We start from the raw sequence: 27,836 nt of genomic DNA, 5'->3' as shown, positions 1-27,836 counted from the left end.
TCTTCTATGGGACTGCATTTATGGCCATATAATATAGACAACACACTCCACGTGTACATTTAAGACAATGAAGGAAGGTTAGGTCTTGCTAATGGGGTTAATAAAGATATCTATCTGATAACTTGTCGATAATAGATCTTATGTCAGGGTACACTGTTTGGCTGATTAATTTTCCTACCTTTTTCAAACAATTGTGAAGAGCTACATACGTTTCTTATTGTTGGTGTTTTATCAATTTAATAATTGATCTTCCTGCTCTGGACATCACACTTTTGAAATTCCCTGATATTTCCAGGTTTTTCCGTGATAATTGAAAACCAGAATTATGTGTTAAAACAAATTTGATCAGACATATTTAAAGGACAAACTGCTTTTAATTTACACCAAGCAGTATCAAACAAACCAAGGGCATGCATTAAACTAACAAACTGTATAGGAAAAACTGCATGCACCAAATTGTTTATTTTCTTATCGTAACTAAGACAATAGTATATAGTAATAGTTTCAAATAATATAAAAAAACAAGTATGCACCAAATCATTGTTCACAAATACACAGACGCAAATGAAACACACAAATACTGCATAAGACGACTTGATAAACAGACTTGTTCAGAAGACATCTCACTCACTAATCTGAAATGCTGCATTTTAAAAAAACTAATAAACATAAAAAACAACAACAAATGGTACTGATACAAAAAGTGGTCTGTTGACATATATGATACATTAAATTGCGATAGACCTACATCATATTAAAGGAATTACAACCCTCAGGCAAATGTTACATAACTGAAGACACAGCAACATTCTTGCAAGTCAGGTATAGTTTACAAAATATATCATGACAATGATATATATTATTAATCTGTGCGATATTCATATTACAAGTTCTATAGGCCAGAGTGTAAAATGTTGTAATGTTTGAATAATGGAAGACTAAGCAGTGACTTTAAATCTAAAAGGAAGACCAGTATACTTTGAAAAAGACTCATTTAACTATATATAGTTTCTTGAAACTCTGAAAGTAAAGGCAACAATTAGTGTCTAGAATAATTGACGCAGTATTTCATAAAGCTCAACACTGCATGACACCATTCAAGTACATTTAAAGTGTCTCTTCACATTAAATCTCTGTTGATTAAACTCGATGAGGAAAGTCAATACGTTGTAAAACAGTTAACTGCTTTACATGTCAAACACGATTTATAACAGCCGTATATATATCTGTCATAAATGCATACCATTGATGTTCAGAGATGTCCATAATGAAGAAGATGGATACTAGATATTAAACGTGCACTCTTTTAATATTTTCAACTATTATTTAGAGATACAGAGATAGATGCAATCTCACTATGGTATCAATAAAGGGAATAAGGTTTGGTCTCTGGAAGTCTAATTTAGGACAGAAAATGTATTGGTCTAGATCAGTTTTTGAGAAAATATGTATTTTAAGGCATCAGCCCGAAAGCCCTCCCTTATAATTTGGCTTGCTTGTTTTCCTTTTAGTACATTCAACTATGACCCCTGTTTACACCTGGTTTTAAGATCCGTCTCGGCTGATTTAATCACATGTTGTCAGTACTAAATGGGGTTCAAAATGTTTCATGATCGGTTGACTCAAAACACATTCAGAGGTAGTCAGAAATGCATGTGACCATGTTGCATCTGTAGTGTAATGTAAAAAGACTGCATACTCAGTGTATTTCTAAATAATCTGCATTTGAACATTTCTAACTAACAAAGTGATGCATATTGTCAGAGACCTTCCTTTGAACTCTCATTACAAACTGCTAAAATGTTTTTGAGCTAGATGTTAGTACCAAGTATAAACAGGGCTTTAATATATTAGAATACACTTTTTATTCAAACTAGTGTTGAGCAATGATTAATCACATTAAAATTAAAAGTTTTTATATAACATATCTGTGTGTACTGTATAATTATTACGTATATTATATAAAGACACATACAGTATATATTTAGAAAATGTATTTACATGTATATATTTATATTCAAATAATTTCTATTGTATATAAATATATTTAACATATAATCAAAAATTTTTCTTAACTATATACATGCCTGTGTGTATTTATATATACATAATAAATATACACAGTATGCACACATATATTATGAACACAAAAATGTTTATTTTGGATGTGATTAAGCGTTGCCCAGCACTAGCTTAAACAATACTGTTTAAAAACTTTAGGGTTGGTAAAATGTTTTAATTTCTCTAATCTTTCATCATCCATTACTCCACGCTTCATTGTCACATGGTCCTTCAGAATTTATTCTAATATGCTGATTTGTTGCTCATTAAACATCAATATTGAATATTGAAAACAGTTGTGTACTATTTTTGTAGAAAGAATTGCATTCATTTTAAATAGACTTTTGTTACAATAGAAATGTCCTTACTATCAATTCTGAATCTGATGCATCCTTGCTGAATAAAAGTATTAATTTCTTTAAAAGAAAAGCCTGCCCAAACTTTTGAACAGTAGTGTATATAGCATGTATATATCCTACTGAAATATGACCGGAGGAAAAAAAAACTATTTGTTTAAGGAAATGTTGTAGGAACATCCTTCAAGATCCTGTCAACAGTACTTCAGGTAGAAGCATCACACTCATACTATCAGAGGTAGAACTCGATGAACACACTTGCATATTAGCATAGAAACCACAATGATCTCTTGGCCCCATTCCTCTTTCAGATGTGGTCATCCACTGTAACTGGATACGCAGCTGGTGGTTGGGTAATTGCATGCACTGAGGTTCAAGGCCTTTGAATAGGGAAAGAAAGCCTGTGGATTGCGGCTTGTTTCTCCCCCTGTTAGCAGTACAAAGTACTGCAGGTTGAATGAGCGCTGCTGCTTCGTTACAGGGAGATGCTTGTGGTTTGTGACTCCCTCTACCGATAACATTTATGAACTGCTACTCAGACGTCTGCGTAAGAGAGAAGCAGGTTTTGTGCCTGTGTCCTCTTGATCACTCTCACAGTCTCTCTGATTTTGAAAAAAAAAGGAAAGTAAAGAACCATTGCATTATTTTTTTATATTTAAGCACCTTATCTATGTCCTTCTCAATACAGTAATTAGAAATAATCTTTTAAAATAAAGCTTTTAAAATAGTGTTTTTCAAGAGATTTTTTTACCAGTTCTTGTTGCTCCGGACCGTGGGCCTTACACAGTAACTGCAGTCGACAAAACCGATTACAAGCCGAAACCATGTTAAACGACATCTGTGTGGCGAGAAGAACAACTAGCTAGGTAATAGTTCAGAAATATCACAGCTTATCTGTACAAAATATTCATCACAATCCAGACAGAAAAAAAAGCATCAAAAAGGGCATCATGACAGAGTTACATAATGACTCAGCAGGTGTCTCTCTTTACTCATAGGTCTGTTAGTTTAGAGAAGTGAGTCATTTGAGTCAGCTAAGGTAGCGTTAGCAACCGTTCAGACATTTAAAGGAACATTTAAGTCTTTTTTTGTGCTTTTCTTTAAGTCTTGTGTCAAAAAAAATCTCTGTTGAAATTCTTGTAAAGAAAAAAAAAATTTTTTTGGCTGAACTATCCCTTTAAGAGAGAGTGAAGCGCATGTATCATGTAAACAGCTGCCAGTTAAATGCAGAAATGAGAGGCCAATATGACAAAATAGCAAAGCTAGATGTTCATTAATACTGCAGCGGGGACAGAGAATGACTGAGGGAGACAAAAATACAAAAAGACAAAGTATGCATTGAGACACACAGGTAGTGACTGAAAAAGTTGGTCTGTGGGTAACGACAGTCTACACACTCCAGCCAATAGCTAGTTTCTCTGACCATGTTAAAAAAAAACCACAGCAGTGACATGAATACCAACCTTCCATTTCCTCCTCGCGTTGAATTTCTTAAAGTTCTTCATGTTGATGGAGGAGCGGTTCCTCTTGGCTATTTGAGTTCTATTGAGAGGCTAAAAAATAAAATGGATGTGGAAAACAGTTACTGAAATGATCAAGGTAAAATGAAAAATAATCACGTCATGAAATGTAATATGAGGAAACTGGTGAGTTCACGAATCTTACCTTAATCCAGGGGTGAACAAGACACTCTTCTGCTGTCATTCTTTCACTAGATACAAATGCACAAAAATAGTATAAGGAATATTTAACCCTTATAAATGATCCATATGGCAAAAGTTAGGTTAGACAGTTAAAGATTAAATTAAAATAGAATTGAATCTGAAATACAGTTTATATTACTCCCTCAAAGCAGAGCAATCTGGGAATATTTCAATCTTTTTGATGAAAAAAATCTAAAAAAATGTATAAAAAGTGTATTCATACATTAAAATGTATAAACAAAATAATGGATAAATATTCTACAAAATAAAAGTACAATTATACAAAATGTTTTGGGAAACTTTCGCCTACTCTAAACCAATTTATAATCCCGATTATTCTAATATAATTAATCAGATTATTGCTACCTCTGTTCTTTAACTAGCAGTTTCTGGATGAAGTCTTTAGCCATGTTGGTGGTTTGGCTGAAGTAGCTAGGCTCAAACTCGTAGTTCATTGCCACGATGTTCCTCAGCGTCTCTTCATCCGTCTCGCCTTGGAACGGTGACAGGCCGCTCAAACTAATGTAATAAATATACATGAATAAGAAATGTCTTTATTTTAGTAATTTCTATAAAAATACAAACATTTCTACATATATTTTTACTGCAATATCTATTCTAGGATACAAAAAAATATGTTAACATTTAAAAAAATATGCACACCACCATAAAGATTAACTGCTTTATCCCTGTGTGGAGATAAAGGCTATTACTAGACAGGCTGTTGGTTATCTACTCCATATCTGGTGTGCTTTATTTCTGACATGACTGATCTCATCCCACAGGACCTGACCTATAAACCTGAAAAAGCACATTACTTGTCAAACGGGGAGGCTTTATTTCAAAGGTAATTCATGTCCTGGTTAAAATCTGAAAATTGGGAGCAGCACTTTGGGTACCAGACTGATTCTTAAAGGATTTGACTGTCAGGAGTCTTATCATATGATTAACAATGGAAGATTACTTACAGAATGTAGGTAATGACACCAATGCTCCTGAAAAACATCACAAGAACAAGATTAATCATCATTAACTGAATCTTAAAACTGGTATATAGAATTCTAAGCAATTTAACATGCAAAAAAAAAACAAAAAACAACAACTGTTGGCTATTTTAGACTGTTTTTAAATACATCTGAGACGGATGCACACAGCTTAATGAGCACCAGGGGATGTCTGAGAAAGACAAATCAAGTCTGAATCTGCCTGTGAATTCCCTTATGCACTCCAACACTATATATTTCCATATATGTATCAGTGTTTGTGTTGCTAATTTAACTTGGTAAGACTTACCACATATCTGCTGCTGTACTGAGAGGCTCGTAATTGATAATCTCAGGGGCTGAAACAGATGGAGAGAAACAAAGGCTTAAGTCAAGTAAAAATAAAAATCTTCAACTCTTCTGTTGGAAATACTTCAGGATATTTTTTTAGTTGCAGCAGCACGCTAAACTAATTTTATTGCATTAATCAGACATTTCAGAAAGCTTTGGCCGGACAGCAGCAGACATATCTGAACTGACAAAATTAGACCATTAAATGCATTCTTTGAGACCAGCAGCACATGTTCCCGTCCTCCCATGAACCACAGCAGAATGTGCTCTGTTCCCTACTGAGTTTCATACAAACAAAGCTTCACTTTAATTTGATACAAACCCAGCGGGGGATGATTTAAAATAGCTGGCTAGCAAACAAACTAGGCATAAAGGCATCTCCTGTTAATCTCTAGTTGTTGAAAACCACACAAAGAAAAAGTTTAACTAAAAACATAAATAAATAAATGCTTTCATGACTTCTTCACCCTCATGACTTTTGAACACAACATGTTTGGAACAATATGTGTGTGAGTAAATTACGGTAGAAATTGTATTTTGCCCCTTTAAAGTGGGCAGACGTGTTTGTCTATTAAATGAAAATTTGTCTTAAATGACAAAGTGGTGGGGATCATTTAACTATTGAGGATTTTGGCAGCTAAAAAGGTTCATCTAAAAGTACGGCTGAAATCACAACTCAGCCTATCACCAGATGTGCTTAGAAAAACACTTAAGCTCCAGTTGTTCACAAAGGACGTCCTCATGATAAGTAAAGTGCTAGTCACTTTGAACAAGAGGGTCTGCTTAATATCAAGTGCCTAGTCTCATGGGAAATAATACTTGGTTGTTATTATACAACCAAGTTTTCTCTGTACATTAACATTTATTCAGCAAGGTACAACTATATTTACAGGAAAAAAATATGTATTTTAATCTTCTTATGTCTTAATTTATAGAAAATATTTATATCATAATTTTTTTAATCATTTACTATTATTTTATTAAACTATTTATTTTAATTTACTGAATATATTATTTACAATATAATTTTATATTCATATTACGTAAATGTATATAAAGACTTTACATCTCTAAACAACTAGTATAATATTATTTTTGCTGTTATTATTATTTAATATTTTAAAATTAATTGTATTTATTGTATTTATTTAATATATTTTTATAATTCATAATTCAATATTTATATTGTGCATACTTTTACTGTCCATATGATTCATGTATTTATTACTGTGTCCAAAATCAGAACTAAAACCAATTCTGTTTTGCATTAAAAATGATTTCTATTGGTATTGCTCTTAAATTAAATAATATTGGTCTCTAGTCTAGTGAAGTACACAGTTTCAGGCCACACGGACAAAAAATGTGTGCATCTGCATTCTGTCAAGGTCAGTATTTAAAAGAACACTGATAAGTGTAGCCAGATAATGTGTGTTTGTGTGCGTGTGTGTCACATTTCACTATGTTTCCTTCAGGTTAAAGTAATTGATGAGCTGTTAAAAGACTCAAGGGCATTTCTGCAGTACATCAGCAGTGACATTACATGTGTGATCTCACAATAGTTATTTCTGTTCCTGTCCACTCAATTTTCAGCTGAACTTAGTCGGCTCTGCCATTTCATCTGAAGTTAGTCTCCATGGAGACCGCTAGAAAAAAAAAATGTGCATATTGCCAAAGCAGGAACATAATGCATGCAGAGACAGAAGCAGGTGTTGAGTCAAACACACACTCGAGCAGATGCGAACTCAACATGCGCACACATGCTTCCCAAAACATACTGTACACAGGTATGTAAATGCAGGCACTATTATTATCAGTCAGTACCCAGCTGTTGACACAATTATTGTAGCTGCTTAAATAATAACAAAACCGGTTTAACAGTAGAGAAATCTGAAGGGAACTCTATTGCTCTAGTGCTCTTGGATTTCATTAAAAATATCTTTAGTGTCTTACGGGTTTGGAACGAGTAATTAATGACAGACTTGTTTGTCAGCGAACTGTCCCTTTAAGTAAACAATACCGTCAATAGGATATTATTTTTTACAGAAACTATAACTTTTGTTCAGCAAGGATGCATTAAATAGATTAAACTGTCACAAACCTATTTCTAAATTAATTCTATTATTTTGAACTTTTTATCCATCAAAGAATTCTGAAAAAAAGTATAAATGTTTATAAAATTTGATAATAAAAAGAAATGTTTCTTGAGCAGCAAATAAACATCAAAATAATTTCTGGATTAATGATGCTGTTAACTCAGCTTTGCATCAAAGTTATAAATACATTTCATAGAAAATGGTTCTTTAAAATTGGAAAAATATTTAAGAATAACACAGTGTTTACTGTATTTTGGATGAAATTAATGCAACCTTCATTGAGCATAAAAAAACGTTTTATCTTAAATTCTGACCTCAATAGTAGAGTAAATCTCATGCTTGTGGTATTGGACAATCATTCAGGTCTGCGTAGATTTATGGCATTTAAATTTAAACACAATTCACTTGAACTCAAAACCACACAGACTGAACCACTCACCAATATACTGAGGGGTTCCACCTAAACTCTTATACTCTTCTCCTTGATTGAAGTGATGGGCCATGCCGAAATCAATGATCTTGATGTCTGGATTGGGAGCGAGCTTGTCCAACAACATGATATTTTCCGGCTGAAGAACAAGAAGGAAGATAAGAACATGCCTTTTGCCTTATACACAACACAGGTTTATTTATTGTTATTGTAAATGACGTGTTTAGCTTATTAGGTTGTACATTTTTTAAGCCCATATTGAAACCCTAACCAAGCTATTTTTCTACACAGATTTCTTACAGAAGCTCATTAAGGTTTGATGACACAGTATAAATAAATATTACAGACATTTAAATATATAATACATTTAGTGGATCTAAGGGATTTTCACAGTGTGAACGCATTCAAAATATTTGTCTGCATACATTTTGTTGCGTTCGAAGTGTCAAGTTCATTTTGGTCAGAGGTGACAGCTTGGGTGTGAAAGGTACACAGTCTACTTCCACATTACCATTTTGAAATCTTTATAGGAAGTGGCATATTTGCTACACACAGTTAAAATTAACTATGGAAGGTCATTTGAAACCGTGCATGTGGTTGATTGGTTCAGCTTTCTGACTAACATGGAGGCTATAATAAAATGCGCTTCCTCCCTACCTTCAGGTCAAAATGGGCAACGTTTTTTAGGTGCATGTAGCTGACACCTTCCAGAATCTGCTTCATGAACTCAATGGCTTCCGTCTCGGTGAGGTTTTCTTTCTCAGCGATGAAATCAAAGAGCTCGCCACCCTTTATGCTTTATACAAAAAAAAGATAAGATCCACAAGAAAGAAGAGTGATCCACAGATCAAAGAACAATGAAAAACTCGTAATCTCATTTAATGCAAATTTTTTAAATATATATATTAAATATAGTATTTCAATTGTAAAGTGAAACTGTGATTAAATTTATTTATAGTTGATTTTTATAAAAACATAATGCAATGTGAATTTGGGAGTAAAAGATGTTAAACAATGTATAATTTAAAAATATATTTTATGTTTTTTACTTTTAGGTGAAATATGATGGACATATCACAAGGTGATATTAATCATTTTATAACTTTATGTTATTTTCAATATAGAATCATCCTTCATTTATTGAACACAATCTCTCAACACCTTCATTCAGGTGTTATGCCAAAAAAAAAAAAAAAAAAAAAAAAAAAAAAAATATATATATATATATATATATATATATATATATATATGTATATATTTTTTTTTTTTTTTTTTTTTTTTTTATAAATACTCACAGCTCAACGATGAGGACCACCTCTGCCCTGCTCTCAAAAACATCTTTGAGAGCCATGATGTTTTGATGCTGAAGGCTCTGTAGGATCTCCACCTCCTTCTCCACACTCTTCCTCTCCAGGCCCAGCCTGCTTCCTGCACCTTTCTTCAGCTTGAGGAACTTCCCGGCCCACAGAACACCAGTGGCCCGTTCCCGCACCTCACGCACCTGCCCGAAATGACCACTAGGATGACAACAGACAGAATCAATGGACATATATATTAAGATAAGAACTAGGTAGTAATTCAACTGTGTTCGTAAAAAGTGTCAAAACTGATAATCATATATACAGTGTAATGACTGTATAGTGAACCTATTGTATAATGTACATACTTATTAAAAATGTAGTATATATGGCACTGTAAATTATTTTAATTCATTCATTTTTTTGTTAATTCATATGATATTTATAATTTTTTATTTACAGTTTTTCATGTAGATTCATTTTAATGTAAAAATTAAGCAATATAACCACATTAAAATAGAAAAAAGGAACCTTAATTAATTATTTTTGTGTTTGAACATTTACAAAATGAATATTTTGGAAATGTTGCCATGTTAATAATACCAAAATATTATTTGAAGTGCCTTTAAAATAATATTTAAATACCAATATATATAAAAAATGCCATATTGTTTTTATATTATATTATTGTTAGATCAATGTTTTGGTATACACAACCATTCAGAATCTGGGGTTGGTAATTTTTTTTTTTTTTTTTTTACGGTGTATAATATTATTACAATAACATAAAAAAATCTATATTTTAAAATGTAATTTGTTCCTAAGATGTAAAAGCTGAATTTTCAGCATCATTACTCCAGTCTTTAGTCTGACATGATCCTTCAGAAATCGTTCTAATATACTGATTTTCTCAATAAACATTTCATTATGATATTCTTTTTTTTTCAGGATTCTTCACTGAATAAAAAGCTCAAAAGAACAGTATTTATTTAAATTACTATTATTATTATTTTTTGTAACAATGTAAAAGTTTTTGCTGTTTAACTGACTTTAATGAATCCATGCTGAATAAAAAAAGAACAACAATCTTGATAGTATATATAATATATAATAGTATATAGCATGATTCTGTCATCTGATACATCTTTTTTCTTTTTCAGTTAAGAGAATAAGACAATAAACAGCTGTGACTCTCTTTACCTTCCCAAAATATTTCCAATCTCATAAAGGTCTTCAACATTATCCAGCTTGAATACGGCCATGGTGCTGTCTCTCTGTCTCTTCAGTGTCTTCTCTCTTTCAATGTCCAAAGGAAAGCTATGGGCTATTCTATAGTGCTCATTCTGGAGTTAGCATTAGATCCACACCTATAAAACACAGGATGGTAGTAAGTGGCCTATTTCTCTAAACAAACGGAAAACATTTCTTTCAGCATTTAACTAAACTTGCATAATCATTTACATTTAAGCATTTCATGACTTTAAAGGCTGCTCTGACAGCACAACTATACTAGCTGGGAACAGAGATATCTGGAAATCATTTACGAGTCCCCAAAGGTTAAACTGGAATCCAAAGCCATCTGCTACGCCAGAACTACATACATGAGAAAGAATGTTGCAGTTCAAACAGATGTAAACAAGACAGTCCTTTAAACTCCAGCCAAGTGTGGAGAAATCATTAGGTCACAATGTGCAACATAGAGCATGAACATAGCATGGAAAACAGCCCAGACCTCAGTTCCCCTTCCATGATTATATTAATGAATTCTTAAATAATGAGTCCATTCACCACACTGAGTTGTGGTGTAATTAGTTTTCAATGGCTTGCACAGTTTGTCACTATGAGAGGAAGAAATGTCCAAATGAATGAGGAGGAGATGGGAGGAGAAAGATGATTTATGGAGTAACAAGGCAAACAAGGTCTTGTTTTGTTATATCCGTCTGCCGGTCTCCCATATAATCTATCATTTATCCATTTCAGAGGAGAAAATGTGAGATATGAATCTAAATGGTGTGATATTGAAGGTGTATTATTTCACATTGCTTTGAAATCAATGTAAATAATATTAATGTGCTGCGAATGTGGAAAATATGGAATGTGAGAGCAACTGCAAACTGGCAGTTTATCTGATTTGAAAACAAGCTGGACAAATCTGTTGCATCTGCAGGTGAGCAAACACTAATAAAAAAAAATATATATATATATAGTCTCTGTCTCATAGACTAAATATCGCTATTATTTATTTTATTTTAATGAACAAACTATAGATCTGAAGTAGCAAATTTCAAACTTGAGCACACTAGCAACAGCCCTAGGAACATTGCCTGAACATCCTTACAACAATACAACAAAGCCCTGGCAACAACAATCAAGAGCACCCTTACAATGCCCTATTAACCACACAGAACACCCTGGCAACCACCAAGCAATGTCCTAGCAACAAACCAAAATATCCTTGCAACCATATAGCAATTCCCTTACAAACAAAGAGCACCCTAGCAACTATCCGGACTATTCTAACAACCATGTAGAAATGCACCTGAAATGCCCTAGAAACCATCCATAATACCCTTACAACCATTTGGAGGACCCTAAGGACAACAAATGAATCGCCTGACAATAAATAAAATCATCCTAGCAACCAAACTGTAATGTTCTTAAACATTAAACATCATACAATATAGCCCGAGCACAAAAGCCTGTTTCACAAAAACACCCTAACAACCACCCAGAACACTAGGAGTGCACCGATCATGATCGGCCGATCAAATGTGCATCTCGTCAGTAAAGCAGGTTCTCTAATCAACGGTAAATTCCATCAGGAGCGTGATTTCACATAGAGCAGCTGTTACTACACAGTGTTAACTGACTTGCTGTGCAAATAAATGCTGATAATGAACATGGATTTGTGCAGCTAGTCAGTTAACAGCGGCTCTGTGTGAAATCACGCTCCTGATGGAATTTATCGCTGATAAGAGAACCGGCTTTACTAACCAGATGCACATTAATTATCGGCCGATTTTGATCGGTGCACCCCTACAGAACACCATAGCAACCACCTAGCAAAGCGCAAGCAACAAATCAAATCACCCTAGCAACCACCTAGCAATGCCCTAGCAACCCAAACCCCCTAGCAACTACCTAGCAATGCCTAAAGAAATAGAACACCCTAGCAACCACCCTAGCAACCCCACAGAACACATTATAATAACTACCTAGCAATGACCTAGCAACCCCCAACACCCTCGCAACCACCTAGCAATACCTTAGTAACTAGAATACCCTAGCAGCCACCCAGCAGTGCCTGCAACCACCCAGAACACATTCAAACAACCACCCAGCAATGCCCTAAGAACCAGGGCTCTTATTCTTAAAGATTTTAAGAATTCTCTCAGTGCTTTGTTAAGCATAAAAATTTCTGACTAGGAGTCTTATCTTATAAGTGATTCAGGACCAATCTAAGAGCAACTCTGAGCGGGAAAAAGACAAAGACTTTTATTGTAATGAGGAGGTGTGGCTGACCCTGTTGCTAGTGTAGCAGAGTGAGGTATAGACCCAGCACGATTGGCTGACGTTACCTAAACAGGTAACATATCAGTGTTTGTACTTAAACATGATTGGTCAGTTTTATGAGCCAATGAGTGACTGTGTTGTGCATATAAAAGGGGGAAGTGTTTGGTTGCTTGGGACTACACTGCTGCTCTGCTCTTGTTTCGGTGTGTGTGTGTGTGTGTGTGTGTGTGTGTGTGTGTGTGTGAGAGAGAGAGAGAGAGAGAGAGAGAGAGAGAGAGAGAGAGAGAGAGAGAGAGAGTAAGTGTGTGTGACAGAGTGAGTGAGAGTGTGAGACATGTTTGGTTTTTCACTAGAGTGTGTGTCACGGCTATTGAGTGTGGGGTAGAAATCTGGGTGTCTTTGCTGGCCACCGTCTTCTTTGTTATCTTATTGTATTGTACTTTATTGTTTTGTATGTTACTGGTACAGACTTGTGATGTTTGAGACCTTTTGTGAAGTGTTGTGTTTTATTGTATGCTAATAAAGTGATTCACTGATGATATCTGTTTATCTTCATGCTCACCCTGCCTTTGGCAACGAACCTGTGTCCCTTTGCTCAGGGCTGTTATGTCCTGATGTATTCCGGGTGGCGTAGTTTACTATCCACCTTTTCCCTCAACATGGAAGTAAGCCTATGGGTGAGACTTCTGTTTCATTAGCCGCTATAGGTAAATAATGAGGAGAATAACAATTTGCAGTAAACAGTAAAACTGCTTGTAGTACAAACCAGTGTGTTCTTAATTAAGATAACAGATTAAAGCTAGATCCATAGAATTTACAAATCGCAGTGTCCATTTCTACATCAGGAAAAAGGTGGATAGGATTTCTCTTATTGTTAATCTTCGAACCCCTGACCACTTCTTGCCACACAACCATCCTTCAATTAAAAAATTACAGGCGTAATTTTCCTGTTTTACTGTTCTCTCTCACACACATATTATATATATATATATATATATATATATATATATATATATATATATATATATTTGTTTTATTTAACATCATGTCATGCTTAATTTTATATGAAATGAACAGTGACAAGGTTCAAAGTGTTCTAATTCTTTATGTGATCACTTTTCTAGAAGGTTATGAGAGACCCAAATCATCACTGCTGCATAATTGGATGGATTTTTTCAGTTGCCAAATATGTTAATTTAGTGATTACTTTTATTTCTGGCAATATGGCTTTTCCTGCGCAGTGTCGGAGATGTTAGTTTGTCTCTAATAAGACTGGTCACAAATGTGATCCCCGCGCAATCTAATGTGTGGAGTCTTATCAATTCACTGTCAAGCATTGTGCAACACATTTCTTCTCCCTCTTCATGTTTAATCCATTTCTCTCACTGCTAAAGAAACTCTTAAGGTCTCTCAAAAGTCATTGTTCGTACTCCTAACAATTTTGGATGTAAAGACCTCTTTTAAGTGTTAAGATGCTTTCTGAATAACTTTTTTTCTATACTAGGATCTTTTGTTTATTTTCAAGAAACACCCACATTTCAAAGAATTTTCTTAGAATTTTGTTACTAGGAGCAACTCTTAGCACTAAGTGATTTCCTTGCAACCTCCCTGAAATGCCTAAGCAACAAACCAAAACACTGTAGCGATCATATAGCAATGGCAACAACCAAGAACACCTTAGCAATACCCTAGCAACCATGTAAAGACACCCTAACAAGCAGCTATCTAACATCATGGCTGGTAGTTTCACACAGAAACGGACCAAACACGTTATCTTTAGAAAAAGTAATTCAGCTGTTTTTAATCATAGTCAAACAGTATCTGGAACAACAAGTCAGCAAAACAGAGATCAGTGCTTAGAAGCCAAAATAGGAAAAACAATCAAGGGACTCAGGGAGTATCTTTAAAAAAGTTATTTATCTAACACAGATACAATCAAACATTTGTATCTAGAAGACACATGCCACACACCAGGGGTTTAACTTTGCTTTAAAAAGTCATGAGGAAACCGCGCAAATCTTTTTGCTATTTTCTTTTGTATTTAATAACCTAATTTACTTGGGGACTGGGTTTAGATAAATTAATTTAATTTTCACTTTTTTTTTTTTTTTTCAAATATGTTTATTGAGCACAAAAATACAGGATGCACACAATAAGAAACAGCACCTATAAATATACAACAGTGCTCACATTTTTTCCAGTTTCTTAATTTTCACTTTTTGAAAATACATCAATGTACCAGGGGCGGCATCAGAAGATTTTGAATGGAGGTGCTGAGGGGGTGCTAGATCACTGATGGGGAGCTGGGCAATTCAGAGCTTCAGACTCATTCTTCCCACTGACTGAAGTTTCTGAGTTGGTAGAAAGAGCATTTTTTTTTTTTTTGCTACAACATGCTATTAATCAATGCATGCTGAATTGCTGATGAACTTTTACCACAGTTAATAGGTATAGAAACGAAAGTGGTTAACCCTTTCTTTTTAATCAGTAGTATTATTTGTGATTTGAATTTTGTGAATGGAGTCCCTCTTTTGCAATAAGCCCGGCTTTGAATGCTTTCACTTTCGACATCGCAATCTTGTCAGGTTTTACAATAAAAGATAATTGTCTGTTTTGCTGACATCTATAGGCTTCATACACCTTTCACCTTTTAAGACTAAAGAATACAGATGAGTCATTGCTATTTTTTATTAAAATGCACAACAACAATAAAACAGTAAGATTAACTGACAAACGAGTTTACAACATGTTTATTAACAAAAACGAATAAGATGAGGCATGGCATAGGCCTACACTACATGCTGTATTAGGATATATAATAATAATTTACAGAACATTAAGTAAACACAGAGGAATAATATACAATCAAAAAATAAAAGAGAGCCTCCATAGCATAACATGAGGTAAACAGCAAAGATATAAGCTTTTCAAAATGAAAACAAAATAAAAAGAAAAGTAAAACTAAACTTGCTGCCGGTCAGTGTTTGCAAGGTTCCCTTCAGATGTTACAATGTACTCCACCTACGGGGCATGTTGACACATTTCACTTCCATTTTTTGAGGGTAAATAAAGAAGCACTCCATTTTTTAAATAAAATGCTGTAATGTAATTACGAAAAGTGCTGCAAATCACGTCGAGTTGCACTGTTCGAGTTATGGATATAAGAAGTCAAATGTATTTTTTGTTTTGTTTATCACACTAATTCGATCATGAATAATGCTTTGTTGATCTTGTTTTCCCTTTAATACATGCCTTCCGCAAGATTTTTTAAATTATTTTCAAATCACAACACACATCTTGTGCTCCAGAACCCATCTGCATTGCACTGTGATGATCAAGACTACAACAGCACGTGTGCCAAACTGAAGTTGACAGAGCACACTGGATATTCAAAGTGTTTGGAGCACATGTCAGTTGCGTTGTTTAAAGTGCACTTCAACTATGTTCTGAGGGAACGGAACCGAGATGGAAAACCTGCATTTGATTATCAGTTCTTTTCCAAAATGTCACCCCACCCATCTCACTTCGGCTTCTTAACATACCAGGGAAAAAGCCACAGAGAAGAACCATAGCCTTCATTGCAAAACAAAAAAAACCCTTTTTGCTTCAGTGGAGCAACACTCACTCAGCTGTGTCAAATTACACATAGCCAGTAAAACTATGCTTAACAATTAGTTTCAGCCTGAGTTTGGTTGTTTTCTTTGCATCATTACTGCATTTTGCAGTATTTTAGCTTAAAAGTACATAGACTACATCTTCCATCCCCTTATGTTAGCTACTTTATTTTGTAAAAATCAGCTGAGTCAAATGTGTGACTGTGCCTGCGGGTTTAAGTGACTGAGTTCTGAAATTTGAGCGTGAGCTTGCTTTCATTCCCATCTGTACCAGATCAAAGAAAGAACTTGAAGAGCAATTCCAAAACCTGAAAACTTCCTGCTGGATCTAGGATCAGATCTCCAGCCATGAAACGCCCAAAACAGTGATCACATCCTTGATTAAGATCAAAGTCCCGGGGCTACAGATTTAGAGCAACATAAAAGAGGAAAACAATGAGGAATGGTAAGAAAATCATGGGTAAAGAATGTCTAAGTATATGTATATATGTCTATATATAGAGAGAGAGAGTCCAATTTCAAAAGCCTCTAAGTACGTTTGAGTTTTTTTATTTTTTTTTATGAACAGGATTCTATCTAGGTAGCCTAATTCTTAATGGGTTGAGCCTGGGTTTTAGCACATTTGAGGTGAAAGCACTGTACTTGATGAACAAATTCTAATCGTGGAGAGCATTCAATCAGTATGTTATCTCATTTTTGACCAAGATGGCTTTAAAACGCTTTTCCATTGGAACTCTTCATATGCAAACCACCACAGCAAACACATAACCCACTATTTTAACTATGATTTAAACTCAGCTTCACTTTATGCGCGCGCACACGCACAAAATGTATAATGTTATGACATAGGCCTATAACTTGCTTACCTACACTTTAAAATGGTAATGATATTGATCCAACTTTAAATCCCAATATACAACTCTGACTTGAATAAAACTTTTTAATCAAATGTTATCAAATAAATCACATTTTGCGTTGCCTGAAAACTTATTTTACAAAAGGAGGAAAAACTAACACATGGAATCAGTTACGCCTACTTTCCTGCACAGCTTTCAGCTAAATCTATGCGTTCTAAAAAAAAAAAAAAAAAAAAAAAAAAAAACTACACCTAGAAAAAAAAAAAGATCCGGTCTAATTGTTTGCCCTCGGGGCCTGTGAGGTTTGCTAGCCAGACCCTGTTACATCTAGGTGCTAACCACCTGGATATCACTAACAAGGTATGCAACAATCTGGGTTTCTTGGTTATTTCATTAATAAAGTATGTGGCTGTCAACTGCCAGTTTTGAAACTCGCACAAGGTTTTTAGACTGCAGCAGTCTTGAGAAATTTGAAAAGCAAATGTGAATAAAAATTAACATTTAAACCGCCAATTTTTTTTCTCCGTTTTGCTTTGGTCTGACAACAACAACAATTAATTTCACATGAAATGAAACGAAATCGCATACAATTTTAAAAAATACAGTATAATCGAGCGTCTCCTGTCGACTCTGTGCAGAACACGAGCGAGACCTGCGTGTGAAAACTTGTTCGTGTCTCATTCTCGAGCGTCGTGTCTGTTTAATATTCCACTGCTAGGGTCTCTGAGCTCCGCACATAGGAAGCCCTGAAGTGTCACAATAATGATGCAACGTTTACATTAGTGTAGGCTACATTTCCTTGTATTAGTAACTTCTATCATGCACTGCGACATATATAGAAAAAAATATATATTTTCTCTTATCCCTCTGCTTTCATTTAGTAGAGTAAATTATATGGCAATTCCCCTGTAACATGAAGAATCGGTTGAATTATGGAACGTAGCCTACCTGACATAGATCCGTCATGAAGCTGCGTGGTGTCTGTTTGACGGACGGTAGGTTATTTCCTCCAGAGCTCCGCTCACTGCGGACGCACTAGTACTGAAATGAGGAAACGCTCATGTTGACCATGTCAGTGCAGTCCCCGCGTATGGCAAGCCATTTTAACACTATACACTAACTCTTTTTATGAACTACTCAAAATTTCTTGTGAACAATCAATCATACTAATCCTACTAAAACAACTTGTTTTACTAATGCCTACTTGTTCCAGTAGTGAAGAAAAAAAATACACAAATAATAAGCTGTAGTAACTAATATTAGGAAAACTGGAATGGGTTTCAGAAATGGAATACATGCTAGTTACAACTTGAAATATGAACCACATATAAATGTGAATCAGTTTTTACATCAAAATCTATTTACTCGCAGGAAAAACTAAAACAAAACAAAACAACAACAACAACAACAACAAAAAAAACACGTATAAACAAGTACCATCTAATTAAAAGTTAAAGGTCCCCTTCTTTGTGATCCCATGTTTTAAACTTTAGTTAGTGTGTAATGTTGTTGTTAGAGTATAAATAATATCTGTAAAATTCTAAAGCTCAAAGTTCAATGCCAAGCGAGATATTTGATTTAACAGAATTCGCCTACAAAAAACGCCCCGTATGGACTACATCCCTCTAGTTCCTGCTGTAATGACGTCACTAAAACAGTTTTTTTGACAAACCTCCGCCCACATGAATTCACAAAAAGGGGGCGTGGTCTTGTTGCGCTCCCACGGAGAAGAAGGAAGAGCTGTTTGTTTTTGTCGCCATGACGTTGAAACGCTGTTAATTTAATCTCGGAGTCCTATCATCTTTGTTTGGCCTTCCCAGGGACGCTGTACTTGGAGATTAATGGTTAAAATTTATATGTTTAACTTGGTTCCCGAAAATTATAATCCACATGTTAAACTATGTGTAGCAAATTTTTTCTGAGGACAGCTTGCTGAGGACAACTTCCTCAATCTCAATCAGTTTAATGCCGGATTTGCACAAAGATTATTTTTGAAAGATGGAGCAGTTCCATCTTTGTCTGGAGAAGGCGTTGTTTATGGACCACAACCGGTAAGTGTATTTTATTATTTAAGTTTGTGCGTTTAACAGTTTCTGTAACTTATTACACAAAGGGCAACGCTGTTTAGCTTTGTTAACTAGATTTTAGGGCTGTGCAAAAAAAACGAATGCGATTTTCATGCGCATCTCGTCAGTAAAACGCTCCTGTGATTATAAGTACATCTCCAGCACATGCTCCTGCCCACTTGCTTCTCAAAACTAGTCCAATCGCATTTGCAGGAGAGCCGCGTGCGCTCAGCTGGTGTCGAATCACAACACAGGAACCGCTAGCCTAATCAGAACTCATTATGTATCTCTGAAGGAGGGACTTTATAGAACAAGGAAGTCATCAGCCCGTTTTTATGACAGTGAAAACAGCTGTATACAGATAATTGTGGGAAAAATACTGTTTTTTACACGCGACACATGAACACATGTTATTTTGCAGACTGTAAACACAATCAAAGCTTCAAAAAAGCGCATAAAACGGGACCTTTAAAAGTCAAGTGATGTCAAGTCACCGGTCAGAGAAAACCAGCAGTTTAATAATAAGATTCAACTATATTGATAACCACTGGATTACTTAAACATATATTCGTACTAACATACATCAGTGTATTTTAAGTACTATATGTTAAAACTGCTTGCCGCAACACACCAACAACATGAAAACGGGGGTATAGGTAACTAGCTATCTCTCTCTGCAGCTCCATTAACCTCAGGAAATAACAGGTGAGAGATTGAGGTTCAGTTGATGAGTTTCTGCAACACAAAATACTTTTGTGCATTTAAGCAAGAGTAGCAAGTCGGAAAATTAATAGATAATTAATTAATGGGGAAGTCGTAGCCTGATGGTTAGAGAGTTGGATTCGCAATCGAAGGGTTGTGAGTTCGAGTCTCGGGCTGGAAGGAATTGAGGGTGGGGGGAGTGCATGTACAGTTCTCTCTCCAACCTCAATACCACGACTTAGGTGCCCTTGAGCAAGGCATCGAACCCCCAACTGCTTCCCGGGGGCCGCAGCATAAATGGCTGCCCACTGCTCTTGGTGTGTGTTCACAGTGTATGTGTGCGCGCGCGCACTTCGGATGGGTTAAATGTAGTTGCATTGCAATATTGCTGGCTAAAATTAAAGTGGGCTCGGCTCAGATCTAATGGCTGGACAGCTGTTCTTATTTAATCAACAGTTTTGAAGCATACGTTTTAAATAGGATGTAATAATGTACACGACAATCACATTAAATAAAACCCTTGTAAGTAATGTGGTATGCTATGCATGACTTTTGCATGACTATTGTTAGCGATTGACAGGTCATTTTTGTTCCTGTCTTATTCCGAATTTCATTCTCACTGTAAATGTACTTGCGCCATCTAGTGGATGTGTCCTGCAACTGTCAGCTAGTCAATCTTTGCAAAATAAAATAAAATTAGAACAATGGACACAAATTAGTTTAAGAATTATTTTGAACTGAAGATAAAAAATAATCATCTTAAAATAAAAAAATAATATAGACCTAAATGAAAAAAAGAAAAAAAGAAAGAATGAAAAGACAAAGAAGAAAGCTCATTATGTATCCCAAAACACTGTAAAGAAATGTGCCAAATTTAAAGAACAGCTTGTGGGAACTGGGCAGAGTATTCTGCTTACCGTTTGTTCATTTCTTTTGTCTTCTCTTTCTTTTTTCCTCACCTTCATTGTGGTCGTTCTTTCTCATCCTGTGTGGTGAGCAAGTCACGTGACACAACTGCCTCTTCTCTCTCTCTCTCTCTCTCTCTCTCTCTCTCTCTCTCTCTCTCTTTCTCCCTCTCTCACACAAACATGTTCTCACTCTTTATCTCTGTCTCACACAAACAACGCACTCACTGTGCTCAAACATAAAACATAAAAGATAAAAAAAGGACATGCACAAATACAGGATACACATATACAAATGTTCACAATTTGTGTAGAAGAGGGAAACATTTTACAGACAGTTTAAAACAACAATAGTTTTGTTTTATAGACAGGCATTCAAAAATCTAAAATAAAATAAAACTACAGAAACCCAATAAATCTGCAGTAACATGACATTATGATTAAAAAGTCAATCGATTTGAGAGGAGCTCTACTTTTACATATCAATTCTGCAAGCTTTGTTAAAACATGCTTTTGTTTTAAGGAACACCATAATTACATACTCTTATTGCTTAAAAAACATTTTGAGACAACAACAAATTGGTGCACTCTGTAAAAAAAAACTACTTTTCAAAGTAATTATTGTAAGTGCAAAAGAAAATTTCATTTTTTTTCTACTTCAAAATCTCATGCTTAATTCAATGTGTGACTTTTTGTTTCTTTGTAATAGTTTGTGAAATTTACTGTGAATTTCTGATGCAATTTGGTTTCTACACTATTATTATTATTTTTCTTTTTTTCAGTGCACGGCAACTTTTAACAAGAATTTGTCAGGATGTTTATCAGTTAAATATTTCACAAGCATTCTAAAAGCGAAATCTGCACACAATCACTAACAGTTCACAATCAGTTCTTTGCCTATGACCTTTTCCGCTCTCTTTCTCTCGCACTCACACATGCATTAAACAGGATGAGGCAGAAACACTGAAGTAGAGATAGGAAGAGGTAGCATTTTACATCCTGCACTTGAGAATGGACTTTGACTACCAAAAGATTAAAGGTCAGCTATTATTTTTATAGGTGTTTTTCAACACCTTTGGAACTTATATATAAAAAAAATTCTAGATAGAAATCAGCTGGGTTTTATTACAAAAAACAAAGCACAACCTGGTTTTAAGAAGTTGTTTTTACTTGTTTCTTCTGACTTTCTTTTAAAATCTTAAAATGTCCGTATTTATTAGAAGTTCAGATACGGATGTTATTTTGACAAGGTTAAACTTATTTAATTAATCGCTTTCGTGAAGGTAAATCTATTTTTTAGGTTTAGTGTCAGAATGAAGCTATATGGTGCGCAAGCTGTGCTTATTTTGTTTTAATATGTTAAAATGGACTACAGCCAATCTAGCATTAATATAGACTTGAGAGTTAGTTTAAAAGAACAGAAATTGACTAGACTTTGTTTAGTATAAAATTACAGTCCAAATATACATGATATTCTACTACTAAATTCTGACAGCATGGCTATTCTATAATCTTTCGACAGCATTATTGTTAAACAGAGCTTTTAATATTTTTAACATTATAGTTTTGTTGATCGTTTGGTATCTTGTGCTCTGTATTTCTGGGGTGTTTGTAGAGAACATGACATTTCCGTTCAGAGTTATTTTGAGCCTGACTGTACTGGTGTGATTCTAACTGTATCTCAACCTTTAAATTTTGCACACCGACATCTATATTTATATTTAGATGCTATCATCTACAAGCTAATATTAAATATCTAAATGTATTTAAAGATAAATACATTAAAAAGGCAGTTAGAAGTCCGATCAAAGGTTGAAAGAACTATAAAGAGAATCGTTTTAACAAATTTAATTTGATCACATCCATCTTTCATTTACTGTTGATGAGTTTTTCAATAATTTTATTGTTGTACAGATGCTGAATCTCAGCAGAGAGAAGAGCGATTGAGCGCGCTTTCTTTCCATTACCCAAGACCAAGTCCCCGTCCATCTGTAGCTCCAGAGAACCATCCCACAACCAAGAAACCTCCCATAAAACCCCGGCGGAGCATCAAGTGTCGTCCCACAGCACAACAGGACCAGCAGAAGGAAAATGAGGTGAATCTGTCAAGTAATCAATGTGTACACATGACGGAAAAATGTCTGCACAACTTAGAACCACAGATTTTGTAATATATATATATATATAATGTCCTCAAAGGCAAAATGTTCATGTTCATGTGCTACAATTTCTTCTTGTTCAAAAAAAAAACACACACTTCTATCAGCGGTTTGGCTGTTCTACATTATCTATAAAGAGCTTTTTGAAGCAGAGAAATAGCAGGTTGGTCAGTCGATCAAAAACAAGATCAAAACTGACAACGCTTTTCATTTTCAGGCCAAATTTATTATGTACAATATTTTAAAGCATTCTCAAATAATCAATGAGAGAGTAGCGATGTCTAATGTGACATGATCACGTCTTTAACCAAAGTGATTTGCGGGGGCTTCTGAAGTCATTTTCAAAATCACGTCAAGCTGATTTTAATTTTTGCATTTATTCTCATTATCTACAAATTATAATATTTTGGAACGCTGTCTATTTCCGTGTTTATGTTCATTAAGAGATTATTGTAGTTTCACAATACTAGTAAGTAAAACTATGAAAACGTTTAACATTGTTAGGCATCGCAGAGACACATATCAAATAGTATTTCATCTTTTGAAATATTTATCAAATGTGTTTTAAATGATATCTAAGTGACATCCTACTTGGATTCCCTCTGTTAAAGACGACAGTGAAGCGGATGGATCCTGCTCTGGTTTTGGGTCCCGTGAGGCCCCTGGAGGCTCTGACTCCATCTCTGCGCGCTCACACTCTGCTGTGGTTTGAAAGAATGCAGCTGCCACGACTGCACAGGCCCGGACAGCCTCTTCCCCGCTGGCTCCATGGTTTCGCTACACGCAGGTTACAGCCACATCTAAATATTCTTCCAAAAACATAACAGAAAAACAGGTGCACACGCATAGTTGCACAAACACAGATGTGAAACTGTGTCAAATACATATACTATTCAGCTTACATTTTCACACAACCCATCTTTCTCACTCTCTCAGGGAAGCGGAACAGCTGTTGCAGGATAAGCCACAAGGCTGTTTCCTGTTGAGGCTGAGCGAGTCAAAGATTGGCTTTGTGCTGTCTTACAGGTACTTTATTTTGAACACTAGTGTCATTCTTAACAATGTAGTGCATAACTATAAAGAACGATTAGCATCCACACCAATTCAAGATAAGATAGTTTTGTTGCCAGCTGCTTAAAAAAAAAAAAAATACATTTTGATTGGCTGTCAATGTCCTTATTGCTCGTCTGCCAGAAAAAAAAAAAAATCTAAAAGTGATTCCAAAGTTATTGTTCCACATTGCTGTTATTGCTAGACCTATTCTCATAAAATTAGAAAACTGTATAGAAACTGTATAGTTGTAGTTATCATCCTTGGTGTAAACGGGCCTTTGAAATATGATTGTGTTGGATTAAAATGTCAGAATTTGAACAAACTGGTTGTGTGAATGATTCAATGACTCACTAATAAAATAGTTATTTCTTTTGTTCCTGTATGATGTTTAAACAAATCACTCATATATACTTTCTTTTAATTTCTCAAAACTAACTTCCCTTTAATGGGCCATTTTTCATTTGCAAAACTATTTTTATTTAAGACCTAAAAGTAAAAAGAATATTTAGCTTGAACGGTGTGCTTCTGTTCATTTTAAAATACTAGTATATCAGTAAAATACTAGTGTATCTTACCTACAGATGCAATCTAATGCAATGAAATCTCTAATATCACTCACTCACTAAATAACAAATTCATTAAAACCCCAGAGGAGAAGACCGGTGTCGTCATTTCATAATTGAAGAGGAGGAGTATGGATCATCTGGTAGTGTATATCTAATTGCTGGAGAACACAGCCGGCATAGAAGCTTGGACGACCTAATCAGCTACTACACCCATAATCCTGTGGGGCCTTTTAATGAGATGTTGACCATACCTTGTATTCAGGTACATTTACCCTAGCGAATCTTCATGATTTTAATACAGAAGAGGAGATATTAGAGATGATTTTACTTCTCACTTCATATGCTGTTATTTTTTTCTTGCTGTATAGCCAGATGGGGTTTTTGCGGAAATTAATGGGTGGCGGGTGAAGGATGAGGAAGAAGAGAGAAATGGAAAAGCAATAGATCGAGAGGAAAAGACAAAACTGCCCATGGCCATCGGTCCAGCTGTTGTGGATTCATTACCCACAAACCCATCCAAACAGGCCGCTTCTGCTACAGAAGAGCCTGTGCAGTATGCAGCCGTGAGAAAGCCACTAAAAAAGACCCACTCACTGCCAGAATGCAAGTGTGGAAGTGAAACAGCGCCTCCTGGGATAGAAGTGAGTAGATTACAGGCATTGAAAGCAAAAAGCAAAATCTCTTTTTTTCTCTCACACATTGCTTACATGCTTTGAGAGATAAAAAAAAAAAAAAATCCTATATACCATATATAGACTTATTTCACAGTCTATCTGTGGATAAAAAAAAGTTATGGTTAAGCATCCTCTTTTGGTTAGTAAGCACCCTCACACCCTAACAACCACGAAGAACATCATAGAGACCGAGCAGCAACAAGCTAAAAATCGTTTCTCACCTTAACAACAGCAGGCTAAGCAAACTCTAAGAATATTCCAGAATTAGCTCCGATTTTACACCGTCAATAGAATTTTACCCAATTATAAACAACCTTCATATAAACCAAATCTGTTTACGTGTGACAAGACAGTATAGCTACGTTGCTACGTTGACATAATGCATAGAAAAACATATTTTGTCGACTTGCCATTGCACACAGCACGAACAAACCATGGCATAGACAGTAAAAGAAACATGCTACGGGACAAGTGCAGTCTGATTTAGTAAATGATTCGCTTAAACCGTTTCAATTTGTGAATCAAAAACCACGCGGCTAATCCGATTCCCGAATCAACTAGGTGAGGTAACTAACTCCAGAAACAACTCACATTTACTAGATAACAAAACTTCACTACAAAGCTTCTGATGCCTTTTGCCATACTGTTGTATTTGTGTGATGTGTGTATTACACAAAGGTAAGGTTTCCCTTACTAAAATTAACCATGATTTTACTACAAATAGTCTAGGCCTACAACATAAAACATGGTTACTAGTTAAACCATGGTAACCACAAATTAACCATGGATTTGCTACACTAACCACAGTTTATTCATGTCATTTTTAGGAAAACGGAGGTCATACAAATGCTAATACAACAAAAAAAAAAAAAATATATATATATATATATATAAGAAAACATTATTATTTTCTTAAGGGTAAAGAGAGAAAGAGTTTAGTTTGAGTTTGACTTTTTTTTTTTATGTAAGTGTTTAATGTCAAATTTCTAAAATTAAACCCTAACAGGACACCTTACTATTTTCCTCCCTCTAGAATGGAAGTTCTGAGGTTGCTGAAAACCCCTCAAATCTTAATCTAACAGGGGATCAACTTTCTCCTGTGGATGTCCAGTATGCTCGAGTTATTAAACCGCCAAGAGCATTATCAGAAAATACCCCTAACTTCAGTGCCCAACCTGACCTCCAGGGAGCAACAGCAGCCTTTACCCCTCCATCCATCCCAAACTTTGACACAACAGCAGCAGACCCGAAATACTGGAAACTGGAGCCCATGCACACTTACGAAGAACCCCCCCACACACGCAGTCGTCCAGAAGAGATTGACTGCTATGCCGTGGGGTGGAGGAGGCAGGCGGCAGGGGATGAAGGTGAGAAATGAGGAAAACAAGCATCAGAACTGGCTCAGGATTAACTAGTTGTGAACATTTTGTGTCTCGTTGTTCAAAAGAACCATGCACTAGAGTCACTAAAATAATATATATTATGAACGTAAATGCTTATTTGGTGCATCTTTTGACCTTTTCTTCAGTGAACCTTCCAAGGAATCATCTATATTCAGAGGTGAACATCAGGGGTGCCCAAGATGGCTTTGCTGTACCAAGACCCGAGCCTAGTCTTCCTCTAAGACCACCCCCAAGATCTGCTTATGGTCCTATGCAACCAGAGCTCAGAGGGCAGGTTAATATTCATTATGAGAATATTTTATGAAGATTTCCTGTGTAGTATATAGTGCGCAATCTGTTATAAAAATGCTACATTTGATGATTTTTCCCTCAGAGTTTTGGCGTGTCCCCACTGATGACTCCACCTCAACACTTCGGTTTTCATCATTCAGAGCAGCTAAATCTGAATGCTTCCTCCAGCTCCATTTATGAGCAGATTCCAGAAAGACCGACCAGCTCTAGAGCTTGTCTGCCCCCACCAATTCACAAACGCTGACCTCAGGATTATATAGACCCTGACTTCACCAAAAGATTGTTTCATTTGTAAATACTCTTAATAACGAGATAAAAAAACAGCATTGTGATATTAGGATGACATATATGTGAATCAAAACATTACACTGCTTAAAAGCTGTATATACATTTATAAGGCTTGTTAGTAGTGATCTCCCCATGACTACTGTATGCATGTATATCATGTTTATATATTTTTCATTTATTTAAATTGTATGTTTTTTTTCTCCATAGAATCAGTCACTCATTCAAAGTTATAATTGCACAGTAAATTACTCCATTTTTAATCAAATATATTATTAGGATTACCTACCACAGATTTTGTTTTAGTGAATTTTAGCATTTAGCAGAAATTAAGCATTTTGAATTACCAAATGATTAGGGATAGCTTCCAGTGAGCTTTGACCAGTCATAATATAACTAGCTTGAACTATTTAGCTGATGAGATTACTATAAAAGACTATGAATGCACTAACCACAGCACGAGAAGAAGATCA

The 27,836-nt window shown here is 35.2% G+C and overlaps 2 protein-coding genes across 4 annotated transcripts; one reads left to right on the top strand and one right to left on the bottom strand.

Annotated features, from left to right (window-relative positions):
• Positions 1–354: 354 nt before the first annotated feature.
• LOC113120129 (death-associated protein kinase 2-like) lies at positions 355–18,337 on the bottom strand. Its single transcript, XM_026290053.1, has 12 exons — positions 18,208–18,337; positions 10,476–10,642; positions 9,273–9,494; positions 8,635–8,773; positions 7,987–8,116; positions 5,414–5,462; positions 5,089–5,115; positions 4,487–4,639; positions 4,083–4,128; positions 3,881–3,970; positions 3,169–3,255; positions 355–3,019 (listed from the first exon to the last, which is right to left on the bottom strand). The coding sequence occupies exons 2-12, from the start codon at positions 10,535–10,537 to the stop codon at positions 2,939–2,941; spliced, it is 1,086 nt and encodes a 361-aa protein (XP_026145838.1). The 5' UTR covers positions 10,538–10,642; positions 18,208–18,337; the 3' UTR covers positions 355–2,938.
• LOC113120125 (hematopoietic SH2 domain-containing protein homolog) lies at positions 14,940–27,557 on the top strand. 3 transcript variants are annotated; one of them, XM_026290037.1, is made up of 9 exons: positions 14,940–16,847; positions 22,847–23,028; positions 23,703–23,878; positions 24,028–24,117; positions 24,795–24,972; positions 25,079–25,351; positions 26,418–26,751; positions 26,913–27,061; positions 27,161–27,557. In XM_026290037.1, exons 1-9 carry the CDS (start codon positions 16,838–16,840, stop codon positions 27,320–27,322), a joined length of 1,554 nt encoding a protein of 517 aa, XP_026145822.1. In that variant the 5' UTR covers positions 14,940–16,837; the 3' UTR covers positions 27,323–27,557. The 3 variants fall into 3 exon arrangements, with proteins under 3 accessions (XP_026145822.1, XP_026145823.1, XP_026145821.1); XM_026290038.1 differs by lacking the exon at positions 14,940–16,847 and adding an exon at positions 19,958–20,030; XM_026290036.1 differs by lacking the exon at positions 14,940–16,847 and adding an exon at positions 21,869–21,971.
• The last annotated feature ends 279 nt before the right edge of the window (positions 27,558–27,836 follow it).

The sequence above is a fragment of the Carassius auratus genome, chromosome 19 (genome assembly GCF_003368295.1).
Source record: "Carassius auratus strain Wakin chromosome 19, ASM336829v1, whole genome shotgun sequence".
NCBI classification, from domain to species: Eukaryota; Metazoa; Chordata; class Actinopteri; order Cypriniformes; family Cyprinidae; genus Carassius; species Carassius auratus.
Note: the sequence above shows the minus strand (reverse complement) of the source record. Positions and strands in the feature narration are given on the sequence as shown.